Source organism: Oikopleura dioica, chromosome 2 (assembly GCF_907165135.1).
Source record: "Oikopleura dioica chromosome 2, OKI2018_I68_1.0, whole genome shotgun sequence".
Taxonomy (NCBI): domain Eukaryota; kingdom Metazoa; phylum Chordata; class Appendicularia; order Copelata; family Oikopleuridae; genus Oikopleura; species Oikopleura dioica.
In genome coordinates, this window is record NC_137292.1 from 14983871 (window position 1) to 15006311 (window position 22441).

At 41.4% G+C, this 22441-nt stretch overlaps 4 protein-coding genes across 6 annotated transcripts; all 4 read left to right on the plus strand.

Annotated features, from left to right (window-relative positions):
* The first annotated feature begins 1946 nt into the window (after window positions 1-1946).
* Window positions 1947-13245, plus strand: LOC145700499 (interferon regulatory factor 2-binding protein 1-like). Of its 2 annotated transcripts, XM_081777772.1 has the most exons (15): window positions 1947-2113; window positions 4040-4183; window positions 5917-6036; window positions 8147-8285; window positions 8389-8421; window positions 8750-8886; window positions 9329-9503; window positions 9607-9776; window positions 9976-10097; window positions 10739-11026; window positions 11205-11320; window positions 11413-11469; window positions 11515-11633; window positions 11685-11784; window positions 12038-13245. In XM_081777772.1, the coding sequence occupies exons 1-15, from the start codon at window positions 1962-1964 to the stop codon at window positions 12137-12139; spliced, it is 1974 nt and encodes a 657-aa protein (XP_081633898.1). In that variant the 5' UTR covers window positions 1947-1961; the 3' UTR covers window positions 12140-13245. The 2 variants fall into 2 exon arrangements, with proteins under 2 accessions (XP_081633898.1, XP_081633899.1); XM_081777773.1 differs by lacking the exon at window positions 8389-8421 and having other exon boundaries at window positions 12038-13244.
* A 185-nt stretch (window positions 13246-13430) lies between these two features.
* On the plus strand, window positions 13431-15413 carry LOC145697277 (serine/threonine-protein phosphatase 2A 56 kDa regulatory subunit epsilon isoform-like). Its single transcript, XM_081774463.1, has 6 exons — window positions 13431-13656; window positions 13701-13965; window positions 14011-14367; window positions 14584-14746; window positions 14789-14910; window positions 14960-15413. Exons 1-6 carry the CDS (start codon window positions 13505-13507, stop codon window positions 15365-15367), a joined length of 1467 nt encoding a protein of 488 aa, XP_081630589.1. The 5' UTR covers window positions 13431-13504; the 3' UTR covers window positions 15368-15413.
* A 2016-nt stretch (window positions 15414-17429) lies between these two features.
* Window positions 17430-19416, plus strand: LOC145700501 (5'-nucleotidase domain-containing protein 2-like). The gene is given in 6 exon segments (XM_081777774.1): window positions 17430-17588; window positions 17643-17821; window positions 17940-18337; window positions 18398-18724; window positions 18765-18993; window positions 19040-19416. Coding segments are annotated over 6 exon segments (1509 nt in total). The 5' UTR covers window positions 17430-17440; the 3' UTR covers window positions 19268-19416.
* A 41-nt stretch (window positions 19417-19457) lies between these two features.
* Window positions 19458-21013, plus strand: LOC145696923 (trimethylguanosine synthase-like). 2 transcript variants are annotated; one of them, XM_081774035.1, is made up of 6 exons: window positions 19458-19771; window positions 19832-20059; window positions 20107-20270; window positions 20313-20450; window positions 20494-20716; window positions 20760-21013. In XM_081774035.1, the coding sequence occupies exons 2-6, from the start codon at window positions 19872-19874 to the stop codon at window positions 20995-20997; spliced, it is 951 nt and encodes a 316-aa protein (XP_081630161.1). In that variant the 5' UTR covers window positions 19458-19771; window positions 19832-19871; the 3' UTR covers window positions 20998-21013. The 2 variants fall into 2 exon arrangements, with proteins under 2 accessions (XP_081630161.1, XP_081630162.1); XM_081774036.1 differs by having other exon boundaries at window positions 19832-20029.
* Window positions 21014-22441: the final 1428 nt, after the last annotated feature.

Below are 22441 nucleotides of genomic sequence, written 5' to 3' on the forward strand. Positions count from 1 at the left end.
TAAGTTGATGACGACGCAGCAGGCGGCGAATGAGGTTCTCCGACGCCCTGCGCCAACTACCGCAGCCACTCGAAGGGATGAAAAATCACGCTTTCACGCGCCGCAGCGCAATTTTCTCGACGGGGTGAACTCTTCCAGGAAGCGAGAGCAATAAACTTTTGTTCGCGACGTTGAAAAATTCATCAAGCGGCGCTCATAAAAACGACTTGGGCGATTCAACCGGACTTGATTACTCTAGAATAGAGGCTGTATTCCTACTGTAGGAATGTTCTAATTTGACTGCTCTGATTTTCTTGTGAACGACCATTTTTGAACGATAGCCTGCTTCCTCCTCCTGATAGTCTGTCCTATATTGCTGACTATCTTTTCTCTGGTGGATCTCACGGTTCTCAAGTTCAATTACAAGCATGAAGGTCTAATAGCAAACCTTCTCATACACCCTCGTTGAATTTAAAATATCACGTGATATCACAACCTTCCAAGAAGTCGGGAGATTCTTCGAGGTAGAAAATGACAACCGAATCGTTCTCCGCGAACTCATAGAAGATGAACTAAGCAAATGAAGAATATGGACCATTATATGATGCTTTGAACTCTACTATTTACCCAATCTTTTACAAACTTCCACGCGAAAGAAACGAAATGAAGCGAACGTATTTGCCAAGAAATGAGACCATACAGAGAATTTTTCGTTGCCAATAGCGTTCGTCTGCCGCAAACAGAAACTGGCTCAAATATTGACATGCGAATTTCTTGATGCCGTAGATATTCTCGGTCGCCGTCGACATTTTCGTCTAACAACGTCAATCGGCAATGAATAAAGATTTAATGCTATTAGCATTTGTCGACCCATTAGAATTAAAAAGTCTGTTTTTTGAAAAACATGTGTCTATTTTCTTTCGATAACTAAGAGGGCCATTTGAAATAAAATTAACTCCTCGATCTCGAAACACTAGTAGTTCCAGATCCTGCCCTGTACGACGAGAGCAATCAATCATTCAGATGAAAAATGGGGCTCAAGCCTTTCCCTTGGGAGAAAATTCCGAGTACGTAGGAGTCTCCCTGAGGAGAGTCTGAATTTGCCAGCGGCAATGTCAACTTCGGCCAGGCGGCAGCCAGGGCCACGTCATCTTTCGAAGGCCAAATCTTTCCATTCAACGACTGTAGGAGTCTTTCTATTTGATTTGCATACACTGTAAGACAACTTGGCCTCGGCAAAAAGGGCAACAGACTTTCTTTCTTTGCACAGCGAAATAACTTGAATCGGAGTTGGAAACTTGGAATAAAAGATGTTTCCGACCCCGAGAGTGTTTAGTGTTTATTTAAAGTTTTCAAACCAACTCGCAAACAATACGTGGTTGTCTTGTAAACAGTTGAGGATGGTCGTCTGCGCGCTGGGAGGGAGGCATCGTTGCTCAACGCTTCAAATTTTGGTGAAAGAATAGTCCCTGCTTCAACTAGTGAGGACTAAAGTAAGAGGCTTGGTATAGGTTAGGACTAGCTTTATAAAAATAGTAGAGACAGATGATTTGTTTTTGACGTAACCTTGGTACAAGTTGTTCTTTCTTTAGAAAAAGTTCTAAAATTATAGATTATGTATGAGGACAATTTTAAATTATTGTATGATTATTTGATGAGTTCTTTGTCCTAGGACGAAGTGGAGCAGAAACAAGTGTGGCCTTTTTATTGTATAAAATATTTATATTCTACTATATACTTTGTAGTCTTGAGAAGCGAAAATAGCAGCTAGGTACGTAGGTATGTATAAATAGACGATCTTCTTTTTTGTTTTATCGATAATAAATTTCAAATTTCAAAATAATCGAAAAAATTCTCGTTTGCTGAAATAAAGGAAGATCTGCTTCATCTGTCGATTTCCCATATTTCTTGCAAAATGCACCTGTTCTCATCCCACAAGGGAAATTTCACCAAAGTTTTTCTCCAGAACATTAACGAATAAGATGGAAAGTAAAAATGAAAATTCTAGATGCGAGGAAGTTAAAGTAGGGCAACAAACCGTTCTTCTCGAGGGAAGAAGAGTCGCGAAAAAGGGAGAAGCAAAACGGAAATTGATGAACTACCAAAATCTACAAATGAATTTTCTTCACTCAAGGTAATCCAGTTTTTCCGTCTTGGTTTGGCAACCTGTGTGAGAAACCTGGGTCAGAGTCCGTAAAAAGCTGTAATAAAGTGCCTGTTTTGAAACTAGGCCAAGCTGCTTTGCGGCTTCATTTTCAAAAAAGCCGCTAAGCGGCTTTTCATTTTAGCTTTTTCAAGACCCTGACTCAGGTTTTCCATACAGGTTGAAGACCACAGCATCGGCTTGTAAAATTGCTCTTATCAATGATAATTCAAAATCATCATTATTAATAGACATCAGTCTATTCTTTCGAGACGATGTCTTTTTGTTCAATTTTGAAGATTCAGAGAAAAATAAAATTCATAACCAAAGAGGCGAGAATAATTTTATACAATGATCTTTAAACTGATCAGAATTGACAGGGCTGGCGTCTTCGGCGAAAACCTCGCGTAAGCAAATCGCACCAATTTGTCGCGGCTACCGAGTTTGTTTCCAAATTCCCACTTACAAGATTTTCTTATTTCGTAAATACGCTCACGCTGTTTGGGCCAAAAGCAAGGTACACCAGCAGCGAGTAACTCTATTTTCGCCTGAGCTCCTCTAATAGGGATCAAAAGATGGGCTCAGAAGACATGATAAAGTTCTAAAAGAGTTTGAATGAAAAGCCGCATAGCGGCTTTTTCGAAAACAAAGCCGCAAAGCGGCTTCGCCAAAATTATTATATCAATTTATTTTATATTCTGGCGAATCCAATTTGCGGCTTCGTTTTCAAAAAAGCCGCTACGCGGCTTTTCATTCAAGCTGACTCAGGTATTCTACATAGGTTGCCAAGTCCTGATCAGGAGCAGCGAAAAACGGCTGCTCCCCGCTATTTTGCTTCTGCTTTTTTGACCTGGGTTGATTTTTCGCACAAAAGAGCAGCAAAAGCGTGGCAAATTTGATCGAAACGAACTGACCTCCTGCCAAATTTTGAAATCGGGAAAACTTTTTCCTGGCAATCTGGCCATCTTTCCAATAAAATCTCGCATCTGCCAGTGCCGAATTCGAAGTTTCCAAGCACTAAGTTTTTCAGTTTAAAATTTCAAGCAGAGAACAGGTTCGTTTAGGATTTTCTTCATTTTTCTTGATGAAAAAAAACTAAAAAAGGTCGAATTTTGAGTGAACAAAAAGCGTGAATAATTCGCTCTGAAACGAGGCTTCCTGAACATCCTCATTTTCGACGAAAAACCGTGTTATCATGGACCTCAATTTTGTCGCCGCGGGCCCTAGCGCGGTCAACCCTCTCTTCCAGCCAGACACTTTATCTTTTACCGTGCGGTTCTTTTCTACAGCCACTTATTCATTTCCTAAAATCCAAAAAGGTAAAGAAAAGATGAGGCTTTATCAAATTGAGAAGCCGCTTGCGGCTTCGAGAGACTAATTGTAAAGCCGCGCTTTGCGCGGCTTCTTTCTTTTTTAGGCTCGAAGCCGCAAGCGGCTTCTCGATTTGATTTAACATCATCTTTTCGAAACCTTTTTGGATTGAGCAGAATGCCGGCGCCTTTGATTGAAAAGGTCATCTTCTAAAATGACCTCTTCGACTCAGGGTCACGGCTGATAGTGGTCGCCGTGGGACAGGGCGACGAAATTTTTTGGCGACCCGTTCTCGTGTTAAAATCGCTCTCTGGCGCCACCGCGTGTCCCTCTGCTTGAGTCTTGTTCGGCTTCGTGTGTTTGTGTTGTGTGTTGGAGGTCGCTACTCTCCTTCTATTCAATCTGCGTGGGTGGTCGGCCGACCTCACTCGCTCGCCGCGCTTTTTTTTTCTTTTTTTTTTGCGCCGCGCGGAGCTCTCTCACTAGAGCTACCTCTTTCTCATTTTCGCCAGGCAGCCTGGCCCTGAAACGAACCCTAGAAACTCGAAAGAACACGCCATTTTTTCAAAGATACAGAGAAACAGAAGCGACAGTTGTTCATTTTAGCGCAGTGCGAGATCAGCTGGAACTTAACAGTCTTACAAATTCAAACAGTAACGAAAGACGAAAGAGATCAATTCCGAATCAGAAGAGAATGGACCAACGAGGGGCCATGTCCGTCCCAGGCCAGCCCGCACCGAATATAAAGAGGTATGAAGGAGGAAAGGCTATTTATTCAGCTACTGTCTACTTTTTGTTTGGGGCATTTACGGAGAATTTTGTTGTTTTTCCGAGTTTTTTAAATTGTCTATATTTTCTGGTCTAAAACGCGTTTTGGGTTAATAATAAATTTATTGGGAAGCGGAAATGCAATTTTTGGAAGTCTAAAATTAATTAATTAGGGGCAGGGGTCAAATTTCACGTCGAAAACAGCCATGAAATTTGCATGAATGTAGAATTGCTCCACCTTGGGCTTGGGTGCCTGCGGTCACGTGGTCACTCGAGTCGCGGGTGGTGCTTTAAGTGGCCCGGGTCAAGTAAGATCTGCAAAGTTAGAGGGAAGTGTAACTGATCTGCGGATGAGCGGGCTGGTAGGCCACTTTCATTTCATTACTGCGGATTGATCTGTATATAATGTACAGTTTATTCACAGAAGCAGATGATGCTATCATTTGTTACGTGACAAAATACGTTTATATATGGTTTTTATTTCAAAATCAATATGGCTCAGTGCGCGCTTTTAAGGGAGTCAGCTCTATATATTGCCCCATTTATGCTATTTATATACGAATTGGAAAAGATTCAACACTAAAAATAGGTCTTACAGATTTTCCATGCCCAGGCGAGACAGATAAGAGTGTTCTACAAGAGATGTAGAACACACACGCCTCGGGCGAGGACAATTTTTAACCCGATCGGGAGTTATATTCTTCGCTCTTAATTCTTTCCTCACTTCCGCATAAGTAAATTAACTCGCCTACGCGTTTAACCTGGCACTCGCCCCGGGGCAGGTTAATTATTCCCAGAAGAACGCAGAACGCTCGCGCCTGTTTTCGAAGTGCGTGCCTGAGTGCACCAGACTGAACTCATGTGAATAAATATTTGAATAACCTTTCGGCGCCTTTGAGACCCTTATTCACGGGGCACTCCAATTCCAAGGTAATTTGGAAAAGGGAGATGAGCGTCTATTCTTTCGGAGAATGACCTTGCCTCGCCAATGATTAATTGCCAACTCAAATCGAGTTGGCCTATTTGAACCGTTCAAAACTCGAAAACAACGACAGATGGAACGTTGCCAATTACGTAATTATTATCTTCGTTATGGAACGCTTCCCACAAGGCGTTTCTATTCATGTAAACGTAACTTCCTCTCCCTCTCGTTTTTAGAACCAATTTAAGAACCTATGAAGCTCAACAGCGGCAATATTACCTTCGCAAATCGTAAGATCAGGAATTATTAACAAGAAAAAGACTCCCTAACTAAATCGTTCCCTACGCTCGGTGACCTGTGTAGAAACCTGAGTCAGGCTCCTGACTATGCTCTTATGAAAAGCCGCAGAGCCGATTCATTTTGAATAGCCGCTACGCGGCTTTTCATAAGAGTATAATGAGGACCCTGACTCAGGTTTCTACACAGGTTGCTCCACACTGTCCCTGACTGTTTGAACGGTAAATTGGCGTTTTTGATAAATTGGCGCGAAATAGATTATGCAATTCTTTCCTCGGATAAACTCTTGGAGGGAGAAGATAGGGGCTTCTTAGCTAAGATGGTAGGGGTTGCTAGGAGCAAGGACCGTTAATCCGCGAGGGTGCGAGTTAATACTCGGGGCTAGACGTGAACAGTGCAAGAAGCGCTAAGCCGAGATGGCGAATCTGACAATGATCGAAACAGAAAGTGCATTACAGAATATAACGCGACGCCGCGCTAATCCGAGTTAATTTAGGGTGACATGCTACCTCTGTGAGACGCAGAAGCTACCTTGGGCTGTTATTGACACCATCCCCGGCTTACCTGATGGAAACCACGTCTGCAGAAGCTGTGTTAACTTTGAAGGCATCGACAGGTAAAATAAATATTTTAAAAATAATCATGAAATCTTGGAAGACTCTTTTTGATTGAGTAAAACTAGCGATAACAACTTTAACGAGACAAACAGAAAGATAAGGCAGATTAATAAAATGGTACGATAAATCAACCGTGAATCTGGGCTCAGGAACCTTTCTCCAAAGCCTGAGTCAGGGCCTAAAAGAGCTTGAATGAAAATAGCTCTAGCGAAGCCGCATAGCATTGGTTCAAGCTCTTTCAAGTCCTGACTCAGGCTTTGGACACTGGTTTCCAAGCCCGATTATGAATCGATTATCGTGAAGCTGGCTTTTGATTTTTCCATGAAGAACCAAGAAATGGCATTTAAGTCGTTGCTGAATCTTTAAACGACGGCTCCAATTGATTACGTAACGCATTTTTACGAGCGGATATTGATAATAAACGCAACGGTGCAAATAGCCTCTTCCTGGAGGTCATAAGTTATTAAGGCCATAGAAACGGGGGCTTGCCAAGTAAGGTGATAACAGGCCGCTGCTGGTGAAAGTTATAGTGCCAAGGGTCGCCTTTGTTCGCGGAAATTTCCACTTTAGACCTGGTGAACTCTTTGTCTCCTGGGAAATCAAATTTGCCTTCGCGGGCAATTATTAACCTTTGCATTGGCGTCACCAATTAATGCGAGGCAAATAGCGCATTTCCTGAATTTTGTTCCTATTTGTTTTGAATGGTCGTTTCTAGTAACTTGTAAAGGGTGTTTTGGGTTATTCAGTTGTCACTGGAAACAGGTTCTTGGTTTGTAAACGCTCCCTTTGTTTTTTTGTAAACGGTTTTCAGGCTTTAAAAATATGGTTTTCGGAAAACTCTTTTGAAAACGAAACATAGTTTCTTGAGCTGGCCTACTTCGGGTGCACCGTGCACCCTTGGGCGACCCTTTGTACCCGGTAGTCTGCCATCGTTAAATTTCCCCGCTCGTAAAGATGTCTTTCTTATGAGTTCTGCGATTTTGAGCCAGGTCAAATTTAACACTCCTAAGCGGTGGGCCCATAAAATTCACGGATAAACTCAAAATCGTAAAAGTTGTTTTCGTGAAATCAGCAAAGACCGCCAGGCATTTTTGAAAAGCTTCTTTTACGAGCGACCATTCTCAGTTGCACTTGTCTATTTTTCGATTTTAATTGAAAGCAATCAAAAGGCTTTAGCGCTTGACCTGGTTTCTATAGACGATAAATTGATATAGAAACAGACGGTTTAATTTGGGAACAGACAGAATTGACATTGATTCATTTGCAGGTCTTTGAGTCAGAAGACGTCTTCTTTGTTAGTTTCAAAAGCTAAGTCTGACGTGCCTTTTTTCTATTTAGCAAATGACCTAAAGCGCGTGTCGTTTAATTATGCATACGCCGGATAATTGGAAGTGTAGTTCATCGAACTCGTCTTTGACGAATGTTGCACATGCTTTTTTGCCGAGAAGCCGCGTCCCAGGAGACCTTGGAGCGGGCTCATCCTGTTTGCAATAGCACTTGGACGGGTAGCCTCGGGGGAGCGGCTGATTGCAAGATTATCCCATCGGGCGAGTTACCTTAGAAGCAAAATGCAATAGTCTGATGCCATTTATTATTCAGCGCGGATCAATATTTGACGCGATCTTTTTAAAAATAAATGAGAGTTACTCGCTTCTTCGGCCTTTTTCTTTTCTATTATTCTACTCTATTATCTACTCTATCGATTCTGAACATGCCACGCGTCTCGGCTCTTCGTCGCACTTGCCATGTTATAAAACATATTTTCTATACATTTGATACCCTACCTGTATTCAATAGTCAATAATAAAAAGCCGATAGTAGATATCAGATCGGCAATATTGAATAGTAAATGATATCTACTGGTACTTCTGACGATAGTCTTTCTTGATCTGTTGAACTGAGATGACTAGATTTCAATCAATCGGTTACACAACGATATCTGTAATCAGGAAGATTTTATATTGATAAAATTGTCCATCCGTGAAATTATATGATGCACCTGAAGTGCAATAAACTAGCAAGGATACGATCCTCTTCTTTCATGTCCTATTTAAATATCACTTCGATAGATATATCTATATAGCATGTATATTGACGCGTTAATTGTAGGATCGCGGATGTTATCGCCGAAACAGTGCGCCAAAAGGCCGAATATGCAAGGAGCCAGCTCCCAAATGGAAGCCGTGACCTTTATGGAGCACCGCCCAAGACTGGGGCCTTATCCGGCCGTGATCTTTTGATGAAACAGGTAACTTTCTAACCTTTACATAATAGTCGCTTGAACAGCTCGCTTTCACGTCGTTCTCGTTTCGTGTTCCATGATTCTATAATGTATGCATCTTTAATTTTAGAACTTGGAAGCTCTAGGCTACTCTAGGCTTTTGGTAAGCTCTTTACTTTCTCACATGCTCTTCTTTACAAAAAAACTATTACCAGAATCCATTTAAAACAGAATCTAACTGCGGCTCATTTCCTCAATCGAACAAATTAACCAACACGGGGCTCATTCGTTCTTTTTTCAAATTCCGAAACTCCCAAATTCTATTTCTTATTTGGTGGATTTGGTGGAACCTCTGTAGAAACACTGAGTCCGGTTGCGCCCTGACTCAGGATTCTCCACAGGTTGCGGAACCAAAAAATAGTGGTCGATAGTCGTAATGAGCCAAAGTCACTTTATGAAACACAAGAACAGTCGACTTATTCAAAGTTAAGATGAACGAGAGCCGGAACATCGATCCAAATCGGGTGCGGGAAGTGCCACGACACGCGCGACCCGAACCACCTCGACCGCTAGTCCGACCTCCAGGAACACAGAGCGTGGTCGCGCCCTTCACCAACAATGGAAGCAGGTAAACTCTCATCCCTTCTGATTCCTTATTGGCAGCCGTAGTCTGCTGGTGAACTCACTCTTAACCACTAAAGTAAGCAGATAGAGCTGTTGAAAAATATGCGCTCTACGAGGATTAGTCTGATAAAAATATATGCGCAGCTTATCTCGAGGGCTTGCACTTTTCGGGTATTGAGATTAAATCTTAAATATGCTCATGATATTTTTCTTCTTAGTTAAGGTCTTTTAGTGGACATACAGACTACCAAACACGATACGTACGCATTTTATAGACTAGACTCGGCAACCTGTTTTCAAACCTGAGTTAGGGTCCTGAACTCAGGTTTCTTCTCAGGTTGCCTAGCATAGACATACCTGCAGAATCAATGTCTTGAGAATGTGGTCATTTTTGATCATAAATTCTTTAAAAAGTGGATTTCCAGCATTTTAATTCTCTCTTTTAGGTTCATCCCAAAGCTCCCCACGCACAGCATGACTGCCCTTCCACCGCAGCTGAACCCTGGCGCAGCCGCACATGCGATGATGCCATCAGAATTCACCCGTAGAAATCCAGGCGGAACCATCCGAACATCTACCGGAAACTTTCTCCCAACGATGAACCCATCTCCTGTGACACCGGTAATTGAACAATAAATTCTTCAAAAAATAATCAAAATCGTTATTACAAATTTTCGATTCTGGAAAATTTGTAATTCTTATTGGATTCTAATTCTGAGTCTAGTATGGTCATGAGGTGCCCAAGTCGATTTCGCAGCATCCCCACAGCCAAGCAATCACACAGCCTATTAATTCCGCAGCAGGAGGAATCCCAAGGCCAATCGCCAAGACTATTGAGGGACAGATTGCATCAATCCAGCACCAGTCGCCTTCGCCGCTTTCCGCCCAGACTTTAGTCAAGGAGTTAAACATTGCATCGTGTCTATAACCAATAGAAAAAGGGACGGTAACCTGTGAGCAAACCTGTGCCAGAGCTCTGAATTTCAGAGAGCCTAACTCAGGTTTCTACACAGGCTTCCGAGCCCAGAAGCAAGGAATTTCATGTAGAATTTCGTTCCCATTTCCGTTCACGAATTGAAGTAAACTCCTCGAAAGATCTTCTGAACAAATGCGTTCCCTTCCGCGTTCGCTTCCGAAAAGACTCCACCATCCGCGGACGCGTCATCCAGTTCTCAACCAAGAACGAACTGAGAGTCTACATCGAATATCCAATCGGTAAGCTTACGTAATGCTTGAAACGTCACCCGGTGAAATCGTTATCGTCATGTTTTCGAAAGCCGCGGTAGATGCGCATCAAGATCGACCTTATTTCCTAAACATCTCTTCATAATATTTTCGATATTAGAAAAGTTTCGGAAATAAGGCCTAAAAGTTCGTCTTTACTGTAAAGATTATACACCCTTACAATCTTTGCAGCCCGGAAAGGGATCGACAATCTTCATAGAAACCTGAGTCAGGGTCCTGAAAAAGCTGAAAAGACTATAATTTATAAACAGATTTAGATTCTGACTCTTGCTTTCATTTCAGGACCTTGACTCACTTTTACTACAGATTAGGTGTATATTGTTGAATATTAAACCTCTTTTGTTGCCAGAAAAATAAGCGCCGCGCTACATTCTGTTTGGCCTTTTGTGTCTCACGACAAATGTCTGCCAGAATTGCACTAAATTAAGCTTGTTTTCATTCAATAAACGGCCAATTTATCGATGAGGGCGTACTAAGCATTTCAGTGTTTTTATTTTAAATACACTCCTAACTAGCGCTTTCCTGGCCTCGCCTTCTAATAATTACAATTATAATCGTTTCCCCGAATACAGAATTTCTTTGAAGACAATGAATCAATAAATTATGTCTAGGATCGACGAAAATCTTCAAATCTGTGCAAACTGTCGCGCATCAAATGGCCCTAGACGCAGTCGGCGGAAATATGGAAAAGATGACTCCCATCTCTGGAAACGGATACAAGGACATCCAGTATGAAGTGAAGCACAGATCAGACGACTGGCGGTTGCTAAGTGATCTGCTACCGGAAGGAGTGCGTCGCTTCCAGGACCCAGTCCAGCCCGAAATGCTCCCGACAAAATACTCGGATCCAAACGCTCCCACGCCACCAGTCAAGGCGGAGCCAGGTGACTCAGATCAAGGTGAATACATTTTTTTAATAGAACAGAAAAACTTTTTTCTTCTTAGCATTCATGCATCTTACTTTTGCAAACAGACAAGTCCTAGTCTAGCACATTGAGGTGGCTCTAAAAGTAGAATAGAATCGCATGCCCTATAGTTTCGCTATTTTCGAATTTTGAAAACGAACGTTGATTTCAGGCTCCGACAACGAGATAGAAGTTGTCCAGCCATCCCCAGCGCCGATCAAACGACCGCATCACAGCAGCGAAGACGGGCCAGAGCGAAAATGGGCAAGACCCGAAGACCGTGACCCTGTAAGTTAATGCCCCTGTTTCAAATGTCTTTGGACATTTGTTCGTTGTTGTTGAAACTTTGAAAGATAAGCGTATCTAACTATTTCATGTAGCGAGCATCTGCTTCTCCCAAAGCGCCGCCATCACAAAAGTCCAACTCGCCTCACGCGGTAACTCTCCCAAAATCATTGTCAGGAAATGAATTCGAATTCTAGAGCTCTCCGGATGGCAACATGAATGGTCGAACTGACAACGCCCAGCTGCTCTGCCATCTTTGTAAAAATCGCCTCGAAGCTTCTCATTTCGTCCAGTGCCCCTCCCAGCAGCTCCACAGGTGCGTCTACTTGCCAGTGCTGATTCGTGTTAACTTTTTCTTCCTTCGTAGATTTTGCTTTCCGTGCTGTCAACGGACGATCCGCCGTTCGCTGAACGAGAATCCGACGACAGAAGTGTTCTGCCCATCTGGTGTGCGATGTGCCATTGCCGTAAGTTTCTATAAGATATGAATCTAACACGTGAGCTTGGGCGACACTTCCGCTCACCTCCTCCCAGGAGAAAGAGGCTTTCCAAGGCGTAGAAATTGATCTTCTGAGTTTCGATTCCTCTAAAAGGAAAATTGTTAAACGTGATCATTTTTTGTTACTCAAATTTCGTTACTGGTGATTCAGAAGCATCAGATCCAGCTTGAGGATTTCCACTCGCTTTATCTGTTCTTGCGCAACTCATTGAATCATTCAGGGATCCCAAAATCCATGGGCCTTCATGCAAGCGGAAATCGAAACGATCCTGGACCGAGCGAGTCATGTGGCCAGCTCTCAACCCTCGCTGACAAATGGCTAAAAACAACCTCCTGGTAGCTTCAAAATCTACAAATACCCAACTGCACTCAGCCTGACCGACTGACGCCTAAAAAATACCGCAGCCGACAAAAGAAAAAAAGAGATATTCTAAATTTAAATGTATCTAAAAAGCCCCTTTTCATTCACTCAAAAAAACCGCGCTATTTCCAAACAGAATTGAAGTCGCTTACTGTAAGTGTTACGTAACTTCACGATGAACTCGGTGCTGCACACGCCTTAGGGCATGCTAGTAAAAAAGATAACTTTCTCACTCTGTCCCCTTCTCTCTGTAGATATATTTTTCTGTTGCATTTTTTTCACTTTTGAATATTATTATTTTAAAAATAGGCGTTTTATTCACCGCTGCCAGAAATCTTTATTCAAAGGTGTACCCTACTGATACGGGAATAGTTTGATAAGAAGAACTAAAGGACCCTATTTTTTCAAAGTCGTTTTACGAGGTTCGTAAATATCGATTTTTCGGGGTCATTTTCAAAATCCAGCGCTTCTCGAAATTCAGCTTTATTATTTATAAATATTATTTATATATCAAAACTTATTCTATACAATAATGTATCATATGCATTCAAAAATGGTGCCACGCTTAGTAAAGTTCAACTTTTCTTGTTTTGTTTATTATTATTTTGTTTATTTCGGTAGACCACCTCAAGTTCACTTTCAAGTTGACTTTTTTAAATGTATTTTCTTTTGTAAAAATATTATATTATTGTGTTAATCTGATTAATAAAATTATATTTCCACTACTTCGCTAGTCCCATTTTTTGTTAAAGCAATTGTTTGAAACTTCTTTCTGGTTCAAGCCAGCAATTGAATTTATTTTCTTTGTTTATTATTATTACTATTTTTTCTTCCGGAAATGAAAATAAAAAAATCATCCTCTTATCCGTCTCAGTTTCCTTTTGGGCCAATTTGAGGAAAATCGTGAATCACTAGTTTGATAATATTGAAAATAAGACCAAATTAAAAGATTTTTAGAGTACCATTTTTCATATTCGGTGGATTAATGAGGGTATCACGATGATATGAGGTCAGATCTTGGAAAATTACTTACTATCGCTGAGATAAAGCCCGAAATTAGGAACTCTTGTTCATAATTTCGGACTTCATCCATGCGATGCCCTAAATAATTTTCAAGATATGATTTCATATCACTGTGATAACCTTAAAATTGCGCCTTGAATATGAAAGATGCCACTATAAAACTTTACAAACTTGAATTTCTTTTTCAGTTGGAATTTTTACTTGAAAATTCTTGGAAATAATGAAAAAGTTTCTAGAATGTTCTCTTCAACTGAGTTTTTGAAAAACAAGGAACCTTCAGTTTCAAAAATTCAAAAAACTGAAAATGCCGGAAAGAAAGATGCTGGGTGTCTTCTCCGAGATGGCGAATAAAGTAAAAGAAAGGAATGCTCAAAGAAAACGGGCAAAAACGATAGGAGACAGGGCGATTCGGACAGAATTCGTGCCTGATGAGTTTTTTCGCCTCCCTCCGCTCAGGTAATTTTGAGGCGATTTTCCCAAAACGCCAAATTGACTTTCAGGGACGCCCATCCAAAAGAAGAAAAGCCCCTCTTTCTGGCCAAGCTAAAATACTGCAGTCACCTGTACTCCTTCGAATCCAAAGATCCGCAAACAGTGCGCAAACGAAACAACAAATCTGAAACTGTAATGGAACTCGCAGAATACGCCAAAGCGTCTAATTTGATATTCGACGAAGAAATCCTTCCAGAATTTATAGAAACGATCAAAGTCAATATAATCACAGAAATTCCTGAATACGATGACGACGACGACGAAATTTTTAAAGTAAGAACCTCCTAATAGGGGCCCTTTTTTATTCTTGTCGTTTAGGAACCACAATTCGAGCACATCGGCTTCTTCCTCAACATCCTGGCGCTTTTCATGGGAAACAAGCACATGAACCCAAAAGAATGCAAAAAATACATCAACACATCATTCATCGACGACCTCTTCAAACAACTTCACCACCCGGACGAGCGAATCCGCGAAGGCATAAAAACTATCATTCACCAATTCTACGTTAAATTCGTCGGCCACAGGACTTACATTCGCAAGAGCATGCGCAACTTAATCCTCACCTTTGCGTACGAAGATGAAAGCTACAGGGGCATCCCGCACATACTTCAAGTCCTCAGTAGCATCGTCAGCGGGTTTTCAACGCCACTAAAGTATGAACACAAGGTTCTTCTTCTCAAGGAACGGTTTTTGAATAAAATTACCGCGATTATTATTTCTGACGAATTTTCGCTAGAATTCCACTCGTTACTGAAGAATTGCTGCAGAAAATTGAGAAGCTGCTTGCGGCTTCAAGTAAGAGAAAATTGAAGCCACGCGATTTAATTTTATTTTGCCCGAATGTTACCCAAGAAAAAGTAATTTTTTGAATGTATCTTTTTCTCAAACCATCGTAAGGTTCTTTTACCGCTTCATGCTTCGACCAAATTCACCGACTTCTCGTCCAGTATGAGTTTCTTGATGATCCAATACGCGCAAAAAGATCCCTCTCTTTCAGCCATCATTCTTCATTCAATCCTACGAACTTGGCCTCTCGCGAATACTCCAAAAGGTAAATTTCCCACCTTTTTTTTCTTCATCACTTCTTATTTAGAACTTGAACTCCTTGAAGAAGTGGAAGAAATACTGAATAATTGCGATGCAGATGTTTTCCGAGAAGTCTGTCTACCTCTCTTCAAGCGGCTGGGAAAATGCATGGGCAGTCAACATTATCAGGTAGAAAAAATGTTCCCAACCTTGTTCTGATCTTGTTTCCCCAATTCAGGTGGCGGAACGGAGCTTGTATTTCTTGAACAAAACCTACATCCTGGCGCTAATCGAGGAAAACATCCAGCAAGTTATGCCCGCCATTGTACCCGAATTAGTTCAAACCGCCTCGAATCACTGGAATCATTCGATCGTCCTTCTCGTCTGCGAACTGCTCCGCTCGCTGATGGAACTCGACGAAGACCTGTTCTCTGATCTCGTCGCTGAATTAGACCAAGAAGCAGAATCGACCGTCTCGATAGATTCGTTGGATCGGCGCTCAACAGCGAGGAAAACGATTCAAGCTGGAATGAACCGCGCTTCCGACTTGAAAAAGCGAGAATCAGCTGCTTCTCTCTCGCCAAACAGGAATTCTGGTTCGAAAAACGACAAATACGTTCGCCGAAGTGCTGGCCGGCAGAAATGATTGATGAAATTTTATTTACCTGTATATTTATTATTTTATTTTTCTATTTTTGTACACTATTTTTTCAATAATAAAAATTTTTATCAATTTTTATAAGATTGTATCTGATTCTGAATTGAGAATTTCCAATGAAGCTGGTTTTTGTTGCAGATGATCTTGGTTACTGCCCAGAGCGTAGTCGGGGGATAATTGAACTTCTTGAATCTGGGTTAGGGTCAAAGATAATAAAATAGGGGCAGCCCCTTTGATGTCCATTTTGACCCACTGAATAGTAAAATTTCGCGGGCTTCGCTGATGGTGAATGTTGAGCAGTACTCGCTAGAAGCTGCAAAACTTTGCCTGCCCTTTAGAGATAAGATTGGGCTGCATTTTAATATCACGGAAGGAGGGCCACTTTCTCGGCCTGTACCGCAAACTCTGGTTGATAAGGAAAACTGCTTCTTAGGAAAGAAGGGCTTCTGGAGCGCGCATGATAAAATGAACCCGGAGGAGATTAGGCAAAGAGGGATTTCGATAAATTTCAAGGAAACTTTTTAAGAAATATTTATTTTTCTAAATCCTTGTTTTTCGATCAGAGCTCATCGCGCAGATTAAGCGATTCAAGGAGATTTGCGGCTTCTTTCCTGCGCATGTGGATGGACATCAGCATGCCCATGTTGCGCCCAATGTTTGGAATGTTTTTATCGCGGAGCTTTCCGGCTTTGGAATTAAACTCACCCGGCTGCCGATTGAGATAGGGCTGGAAAGCCACTTCGCTGAAAATAAACTCGGCCAAGCAAGGAGCGTCTTTTATAAACAAGTCCAAGATTATGCTGAGGCGGCGAAAGGGACCCTGCCTGCAGACATCAAAGAAAAGGCACACTATTTGTAGTTTTGCGCAACACAGGCTTTTTGAAATATAATGCGTATTATGTGCCCGATAAATGGCCCTCCCATTTGTAGGACAGGAATTATATTCTTCTTTTGAAGTACCGTGGTTTTCCGTTTTAAGAGCGCCCACTTTAAGAGCGTTTTTGCGTATATTTTGAAAATGTTGTCATCTGCCAAAATTCCAGTTTAAGAGTGTTTTCGAAGATTTTTATTAATAATCAAAAAATTTTCAGACTTACAGTAAATCATTTATTTAAAAATTTTGAAATCTTCGACTGTTTTTCTGGCCATTTTGAAGTCGAATCATTCGCAGTGTCGGCACTCTCTATCTCTTGAACTTGAGGTTCCTCTTCAATCTCCATCGGGGTCGCGGCTCGTGTTTTATCGATTTGAAGCGCCAGAAAATGCTCGACCAGCTCTTCCTCGTCTTCTTTCTCCAGCAAACTTTCCAAAACATCCAAGTCCTCAAAATCTTTAACAGCTCCTTCGAATTCTTCCTCCTTGATCAGCCCAGTATTGATCCAAGAGCGCTTGAAGATTGCTGGATTCATATTCATGAAGATTTCGTTCGCTTTGTTCACTAGATCTTCCTCCTTGATGTTCAGATGATCATAATCGACGATGAAATCGTAAAGAAAACATCGGATCTTTTTTTATTGTAATTGCAGAACACAAGGTTGACACCGGGAACAACACACCACTGTCATCCTACCTTGATTGAAAAATTTCCAATATAAGAGCGATTTGAGCGAGGCCTGTCATCCAAAAAACGCTCTTAAAATGGTAAACCACGGTAGAAAGACAAGTGTTTTGAATAATTCTCTTACTAGGGTACACAGTTATGGGACAAGATCTTACGAAAGAGAACATAAGAGATGCTATTTCCAAGTCAGAGTTATAATTTACCCACTCAAAATTGTAAAATTGTTTCTTGAAGAAACATGAATTAAGTTCTTAACAACTCATCCCACAGCTGCCTGACAGTACAACTCACGTTGAAGTGATGACTCACCCTGGTTACTGCAGCGTACCAAATAAGGGTGGACTTCCTGTTCCCGATGATTTCAGCCTCAGCGACGATAGATTCTTTGAGTTATCCCAATTGAAGACTTTCCAAGAGAATTCCGATTTTTTTCTGAAATGAAATTTCGGACTGTATTTCTAGAATCTTTACATGGATGGTTTTAGACAACATCTGAAAGGATGCTGGAACGGATCGGGCGTCAATTGATGGCGGGTCGGGGTCGATTGCGAGGCTTGGCGGAGCGAGTCTTCGTCAACAACCAAATTGACTTGTCGCGAATTTCCACCTTTGGCTTCGACTACGATTACACCCTTGCGGAGTACAAAGGTAGTAAATTCAAAATTTCATTTGAAAGTTAAAATTGTAAAAGACACAATTTAGTTCCAACGCAAAAGTTCATCTTCGACACCGCTAGAAATCGCCTAGTGAGCAAGTATGGCTTTCCGCCGAACATTATGAAGTTGGATTTCAATCCCGATTTCATCATCAGAGGACTGTTCTATGATCCGAAGAGGTGTGTGATGATGAAGCTTGATTCTTATTCCGTCATTGACGACAAGGCAGGATTTTAACAATTGAGAGAAAAGCCGCGATTCTCATTTCTTACTGACTAAATTTCCGGAAAGAGAATCGCGGACCGATTCGCGGTACAATGCAATTGTTATAATCTGTGAACAGGCTGCTTTTCGCGGACTAAAAGCATTAACAGAGAGTGAGCTCGACGAACTGTACTCAACAAGACGAATGGGAATACACCGAGTAGATCCGAACTTTGTCAAACGCGGACGTCAATTTTATCAAGTTCTGGACGAGTTTTCTATTCCCGAAGGATATCTTTTTTCAAGGAAAGGATCATTTTGAGGAGAAAGAGGAAAGCTCAAATTTCAGAGAGTGATTCTATAAAAAAGCGTATATCAATTTTTCGAAGATAATAATCTGCGCTTCGACCCGATTCTAATGTTCAACGCGATCCGACAAGCCATCGCTGATGTTCACATTTCAAGAACTCTTTACCACGAGGTTATCAACAATTTAGACGAGCATCTGGAAAAGAACTCGATGCTGAACGTCATTAGGTACGAACGCGCCTCTGTTCTAATTGACCCTAGGTGAATTTAATTAGTTAATTAATTCAGTCACTTATCTTCATCAAAGAAGCTTTTCGTCATTTCGAACTCGCCATTCTGGTTCATTGACGCTGGAATGAAGCATCTTGTGGGAAAGGATTGGCGTGACGCCTTCGAAATCGTCATTACTGAAGCAAAGAAGCCGTCGTTCTTCCTTGAGGATCGACCGTTTTTGGAAATGCAAGATGGCTGCAGAAATGGGAGAGCTTCGTTTGAGAAGAAATCGAACTGGCTAGCTGCGAATAAGCTTGAAAAGGGAAAAATCTATTATGAAGGCTCGCTTGCTGAATTTGGTCGACTGACGAACTGGGATCAGAAGTCTGTGCTTTATTTTGGGTAAGATAGAAGATTGAAAATTTAATCTTAAATTCGCTAGTGACCAAGTAAATGCGGACTTAGCCGAGCCAAGTCTTCGATTTGGCTGGAGAACTGCAGCAATTATTCCAGAGCTCGAAAAAGAAATCGCTGTTTTCGAGGGTTCCAAGTTCAAGCTCCTGGTTCATCGACTCAATGAGCTAGAATTCGAGTATCACAAAGTTGCTGACCGAGATTCTTACTGCGGAAGCGCCGCTCAAAAACTTCTCAAAGAAAGAAGAGACATCAAAGTAAAGAAAATAATTTTAGAGAATCTCCTTTCGAAATTCCCTTTAGGATGATTTGAAAAAAGCTTTTGCTTCACCATTTGGCTCGATCTTCCGCTCAGATCTTTCAAGAACCCACTACGCCCGTCAAGTCGAGCGATACGCCGAGTTGTACACTTCTTCAATCCGAAATCTGGACCAAGTAAATCTTGACAGAACCTTCTTTCCTCCTCGACTGACGCTCGGCTACGATCACAGACTCAACTCCTTGTGGATGCTTCCTGACGAAGAACTTTAGCGAGCGTAACCAACAAGTTCCTACCAAGACAAAACTATCTATCTCGTTACCTTTATTCTTCAAGCTTCCTCTCTTCTTTTATGTTTACATATATTTAGAGTTGTTTTCTATCATTTCTACTGATCTTTTCTGTAATTATTATCTTATCTAATAAACTATCCAATAAAATTTAAAAATGTTCCTTTTTCAGTAGCATGGAAGTTGATTTTCCCGTTGAAACGGCTCATCAACAAAGTACCGACGATCAAATTGAAGCTCAAAATAACAGTGAAGAGACAGATCATTCATTCAGAAGATGCCAGTCTTCCCCGCATATTGAATTGACAAAGAAGCGAAAAGTTCAAAAACGCAAGCAGAGGAGGGCTCGGAAAATGGCCCTGGCATCAGGAGATGCACAGAATAAAACTCTTCCATTCAAGAAAAGCGCGCTCAGCGATACAAAAGGTTTCTTGCTTTTGTATCGCAAGAGTATGAAAAGGGCAACATCAAACTTCATGACAATGCAATAGGGAAGGCTGAAAAATACATCAGAAAGCCATGTCTTAGAATTTTTGTCAGCCTTCGAATAGAAAACTTGAAAAGTCACCTGGAAAGTGGCTTGAAAATGGAAGATAAACCGACGGCAGAAGGAGATGACGAAGAGATCATGAATGAAGTGATTCGAAAAGCAAGAGAATCAATCGAAGGAACTTCTCCAAGCAGCAAACCTCTGCGAAAGAAACCAATAAAAATCTCCAAGGACGATCATGCAGTGAGAAAAATGTGCGAGCGCTTTAATATCAGGGCCGAGAGGTTCTGTCTAAAATATACTCCTATAATTACAATATGTTCAAATTAAGGGAAGAACCGGATCCTATTCCTGATGATTTTGCGAATGATCCAGAAATCAAAAAGTACTGGAGTCAGCGATATCGTCTCTTTTCGAAATGGAATGAGGGAATCAAGATGGACAGAGAATCGTGGTTTTCAGTCACTCCCGAGCAAATTGCACAGCACATCGCTGGTAATTTTTGGCGGGATTATCTTTCTCTAAGGAGATTTTTAGAGCGATGCCGTTGTGAGCTAATAGTTGATGGATTCTGCGGAGTTGGAGGAAATGCGATTCAATTTGCTTTTACCTGCGAGCGAGTTATTGCGATTGATATCGACCCCGTAAAGATTGAAATGGCAAGACATAATGCAGGTATTCAATTCATTTTTATAGCAAACTTTACCTTTCAATCAAGCCATCTACGGAGTTGCAGACAGAATCGAGTTCATCGTCGGAGACTACTTCAAAATCATTCCGTTTCTACGACCCGACGTTGTCTTTCTGTCTCCTCCCTGGGGCGGCCCCGCTTACTTGGATCAGAAAATGTTCGATCTCGAAAATATGGGCGGACTAGATGGCGTGGAAATCTTCGATGCTGCGAAGAAAATAACTGATAATATTGCATATTTTGTCCCTCGGTAAGAGCAGTCTTTGAATCTCTGATTGAAATTATTTTTCAAGAAATACGAATTCTGCGCAGTTAGCGATGCTCGCTGGAGAAAATGAAAAAGTCGAGATCGAGCAAAATATGCTCAATTTCAAGACAAAAACCATCACTGCCTACTTTGGAGAGCTCATTGTCGAACATAACGAGAGGTGCAAGCAGAAGGTCGCGAAGAAAAAAGAATGCAAACCGAAAGAGGAGATGCTCGATACCTTTGATGAACCTGTAAATATGGATGTATTTGATGAGTTCTAAAATAAATGATTACTCCATCCAATCATTCTTATGTTTAAGAAAGACTGGCATTTCACAGGCCTATGCAATCAACGAAGACAACGGTAATGAGAATCTTTTTGCACTCATTAAAATACAAATGCAAAATTGTAGGGCATTATGTCAAGCTTGTAGACTTCATAAATTATCTAGCAAAAGAATTGTCTGGCAGAAATAGCGGGAAGCGCTCGGGTAGCATTCTAGTGAAAATTTGTGAACAAGATGATGCAGAAAAGAATTATAAATCATAGAGATCTCCCTATTTTCTGTGGTGTATTAATCGGCCTGGTACTTTTTGCTTTCATGATGGTATGCGTTTTTTAAATATCTTTGCCTAAAGTATTCAAGTGGAGTTTTGGAGTGAACATCGAACTTGAGAAAAAAGCAAAACAAGAAGAGAAACAGCGGCGAAAATCTGAGAAACTTCGTAGTCAAAGATGGAGAGATGTTAATAACATGCGGCGGAAAAACTCGAATTACAATAATTACATTATCATTGAAGATGATCACTAGTATTTTTATGTAACAAACACAGAATAAAAAATATAACAACCGCTCAAAATTCCTGTCTCTGTTGAGAATAAAATCGAGGAAAATATTTGAAGCCAGTCTTGTTTTACAATTTTGATTCAGTGACCTAGAAAAGCAGTCGATAAAAGTTCTAATTTCAAGGAGTTTCGACACGCGCTATAAATCACGATTCTGATCGCAGAAGAATTTCATGGACTGTAAACTACTTTATCAGAGCGTAAATCTGTTTCACCAGCAGGTGGCTGCCCAACAATTCTGGTATAAAAAGAAGGACTAGGCACAAGGAACTCATCAAATCATCTTTTCGCTTCTTTTTCATCCACAAAAAGAAACACAGAGACAAACAAAAGACACTCAAAATGAAAATCTTCGCTCTCTTCTTCGCCTTCACTGCGGCTTTGGACGAGATGCTTCTCATGATGATGATGCAGCAACAGCAACAAGTCGCTCCGGGCCAGACTTCGCAAATGAACATGATGCTTCCCCTTCTTCTTATGGATTCAGACAACAACTCGACCGACAACTCTCTCGCTCTCATGATGATGATGATGCAAGGCGGCAGCACTTCGGACATGAACTCGATCCTTCCTCTTCTCCTCCTTTCTGACGATGATTCTTCCGACGACGGCATCGACTTCACCAGCTTCTTCCTCTTCTCTTCCATGCTCCAGACTGATTGCGCTACTTCCACTGACGACCAGTTCAACATGATGCTTCCAATGCTTCTCATGGGCGACGACAACAGCACTTCCTCCGACTTGATGCTCATGATGATGATGCAGACCATGGGCGACTCTCCCGTTGGAATGGACAACCTCATGCCCCTCCTATTCCTCCTTGACGACGACTCTAGCGACTCCAGCGACAGCATCCTGCTCATGGTCCTCCTCAACTC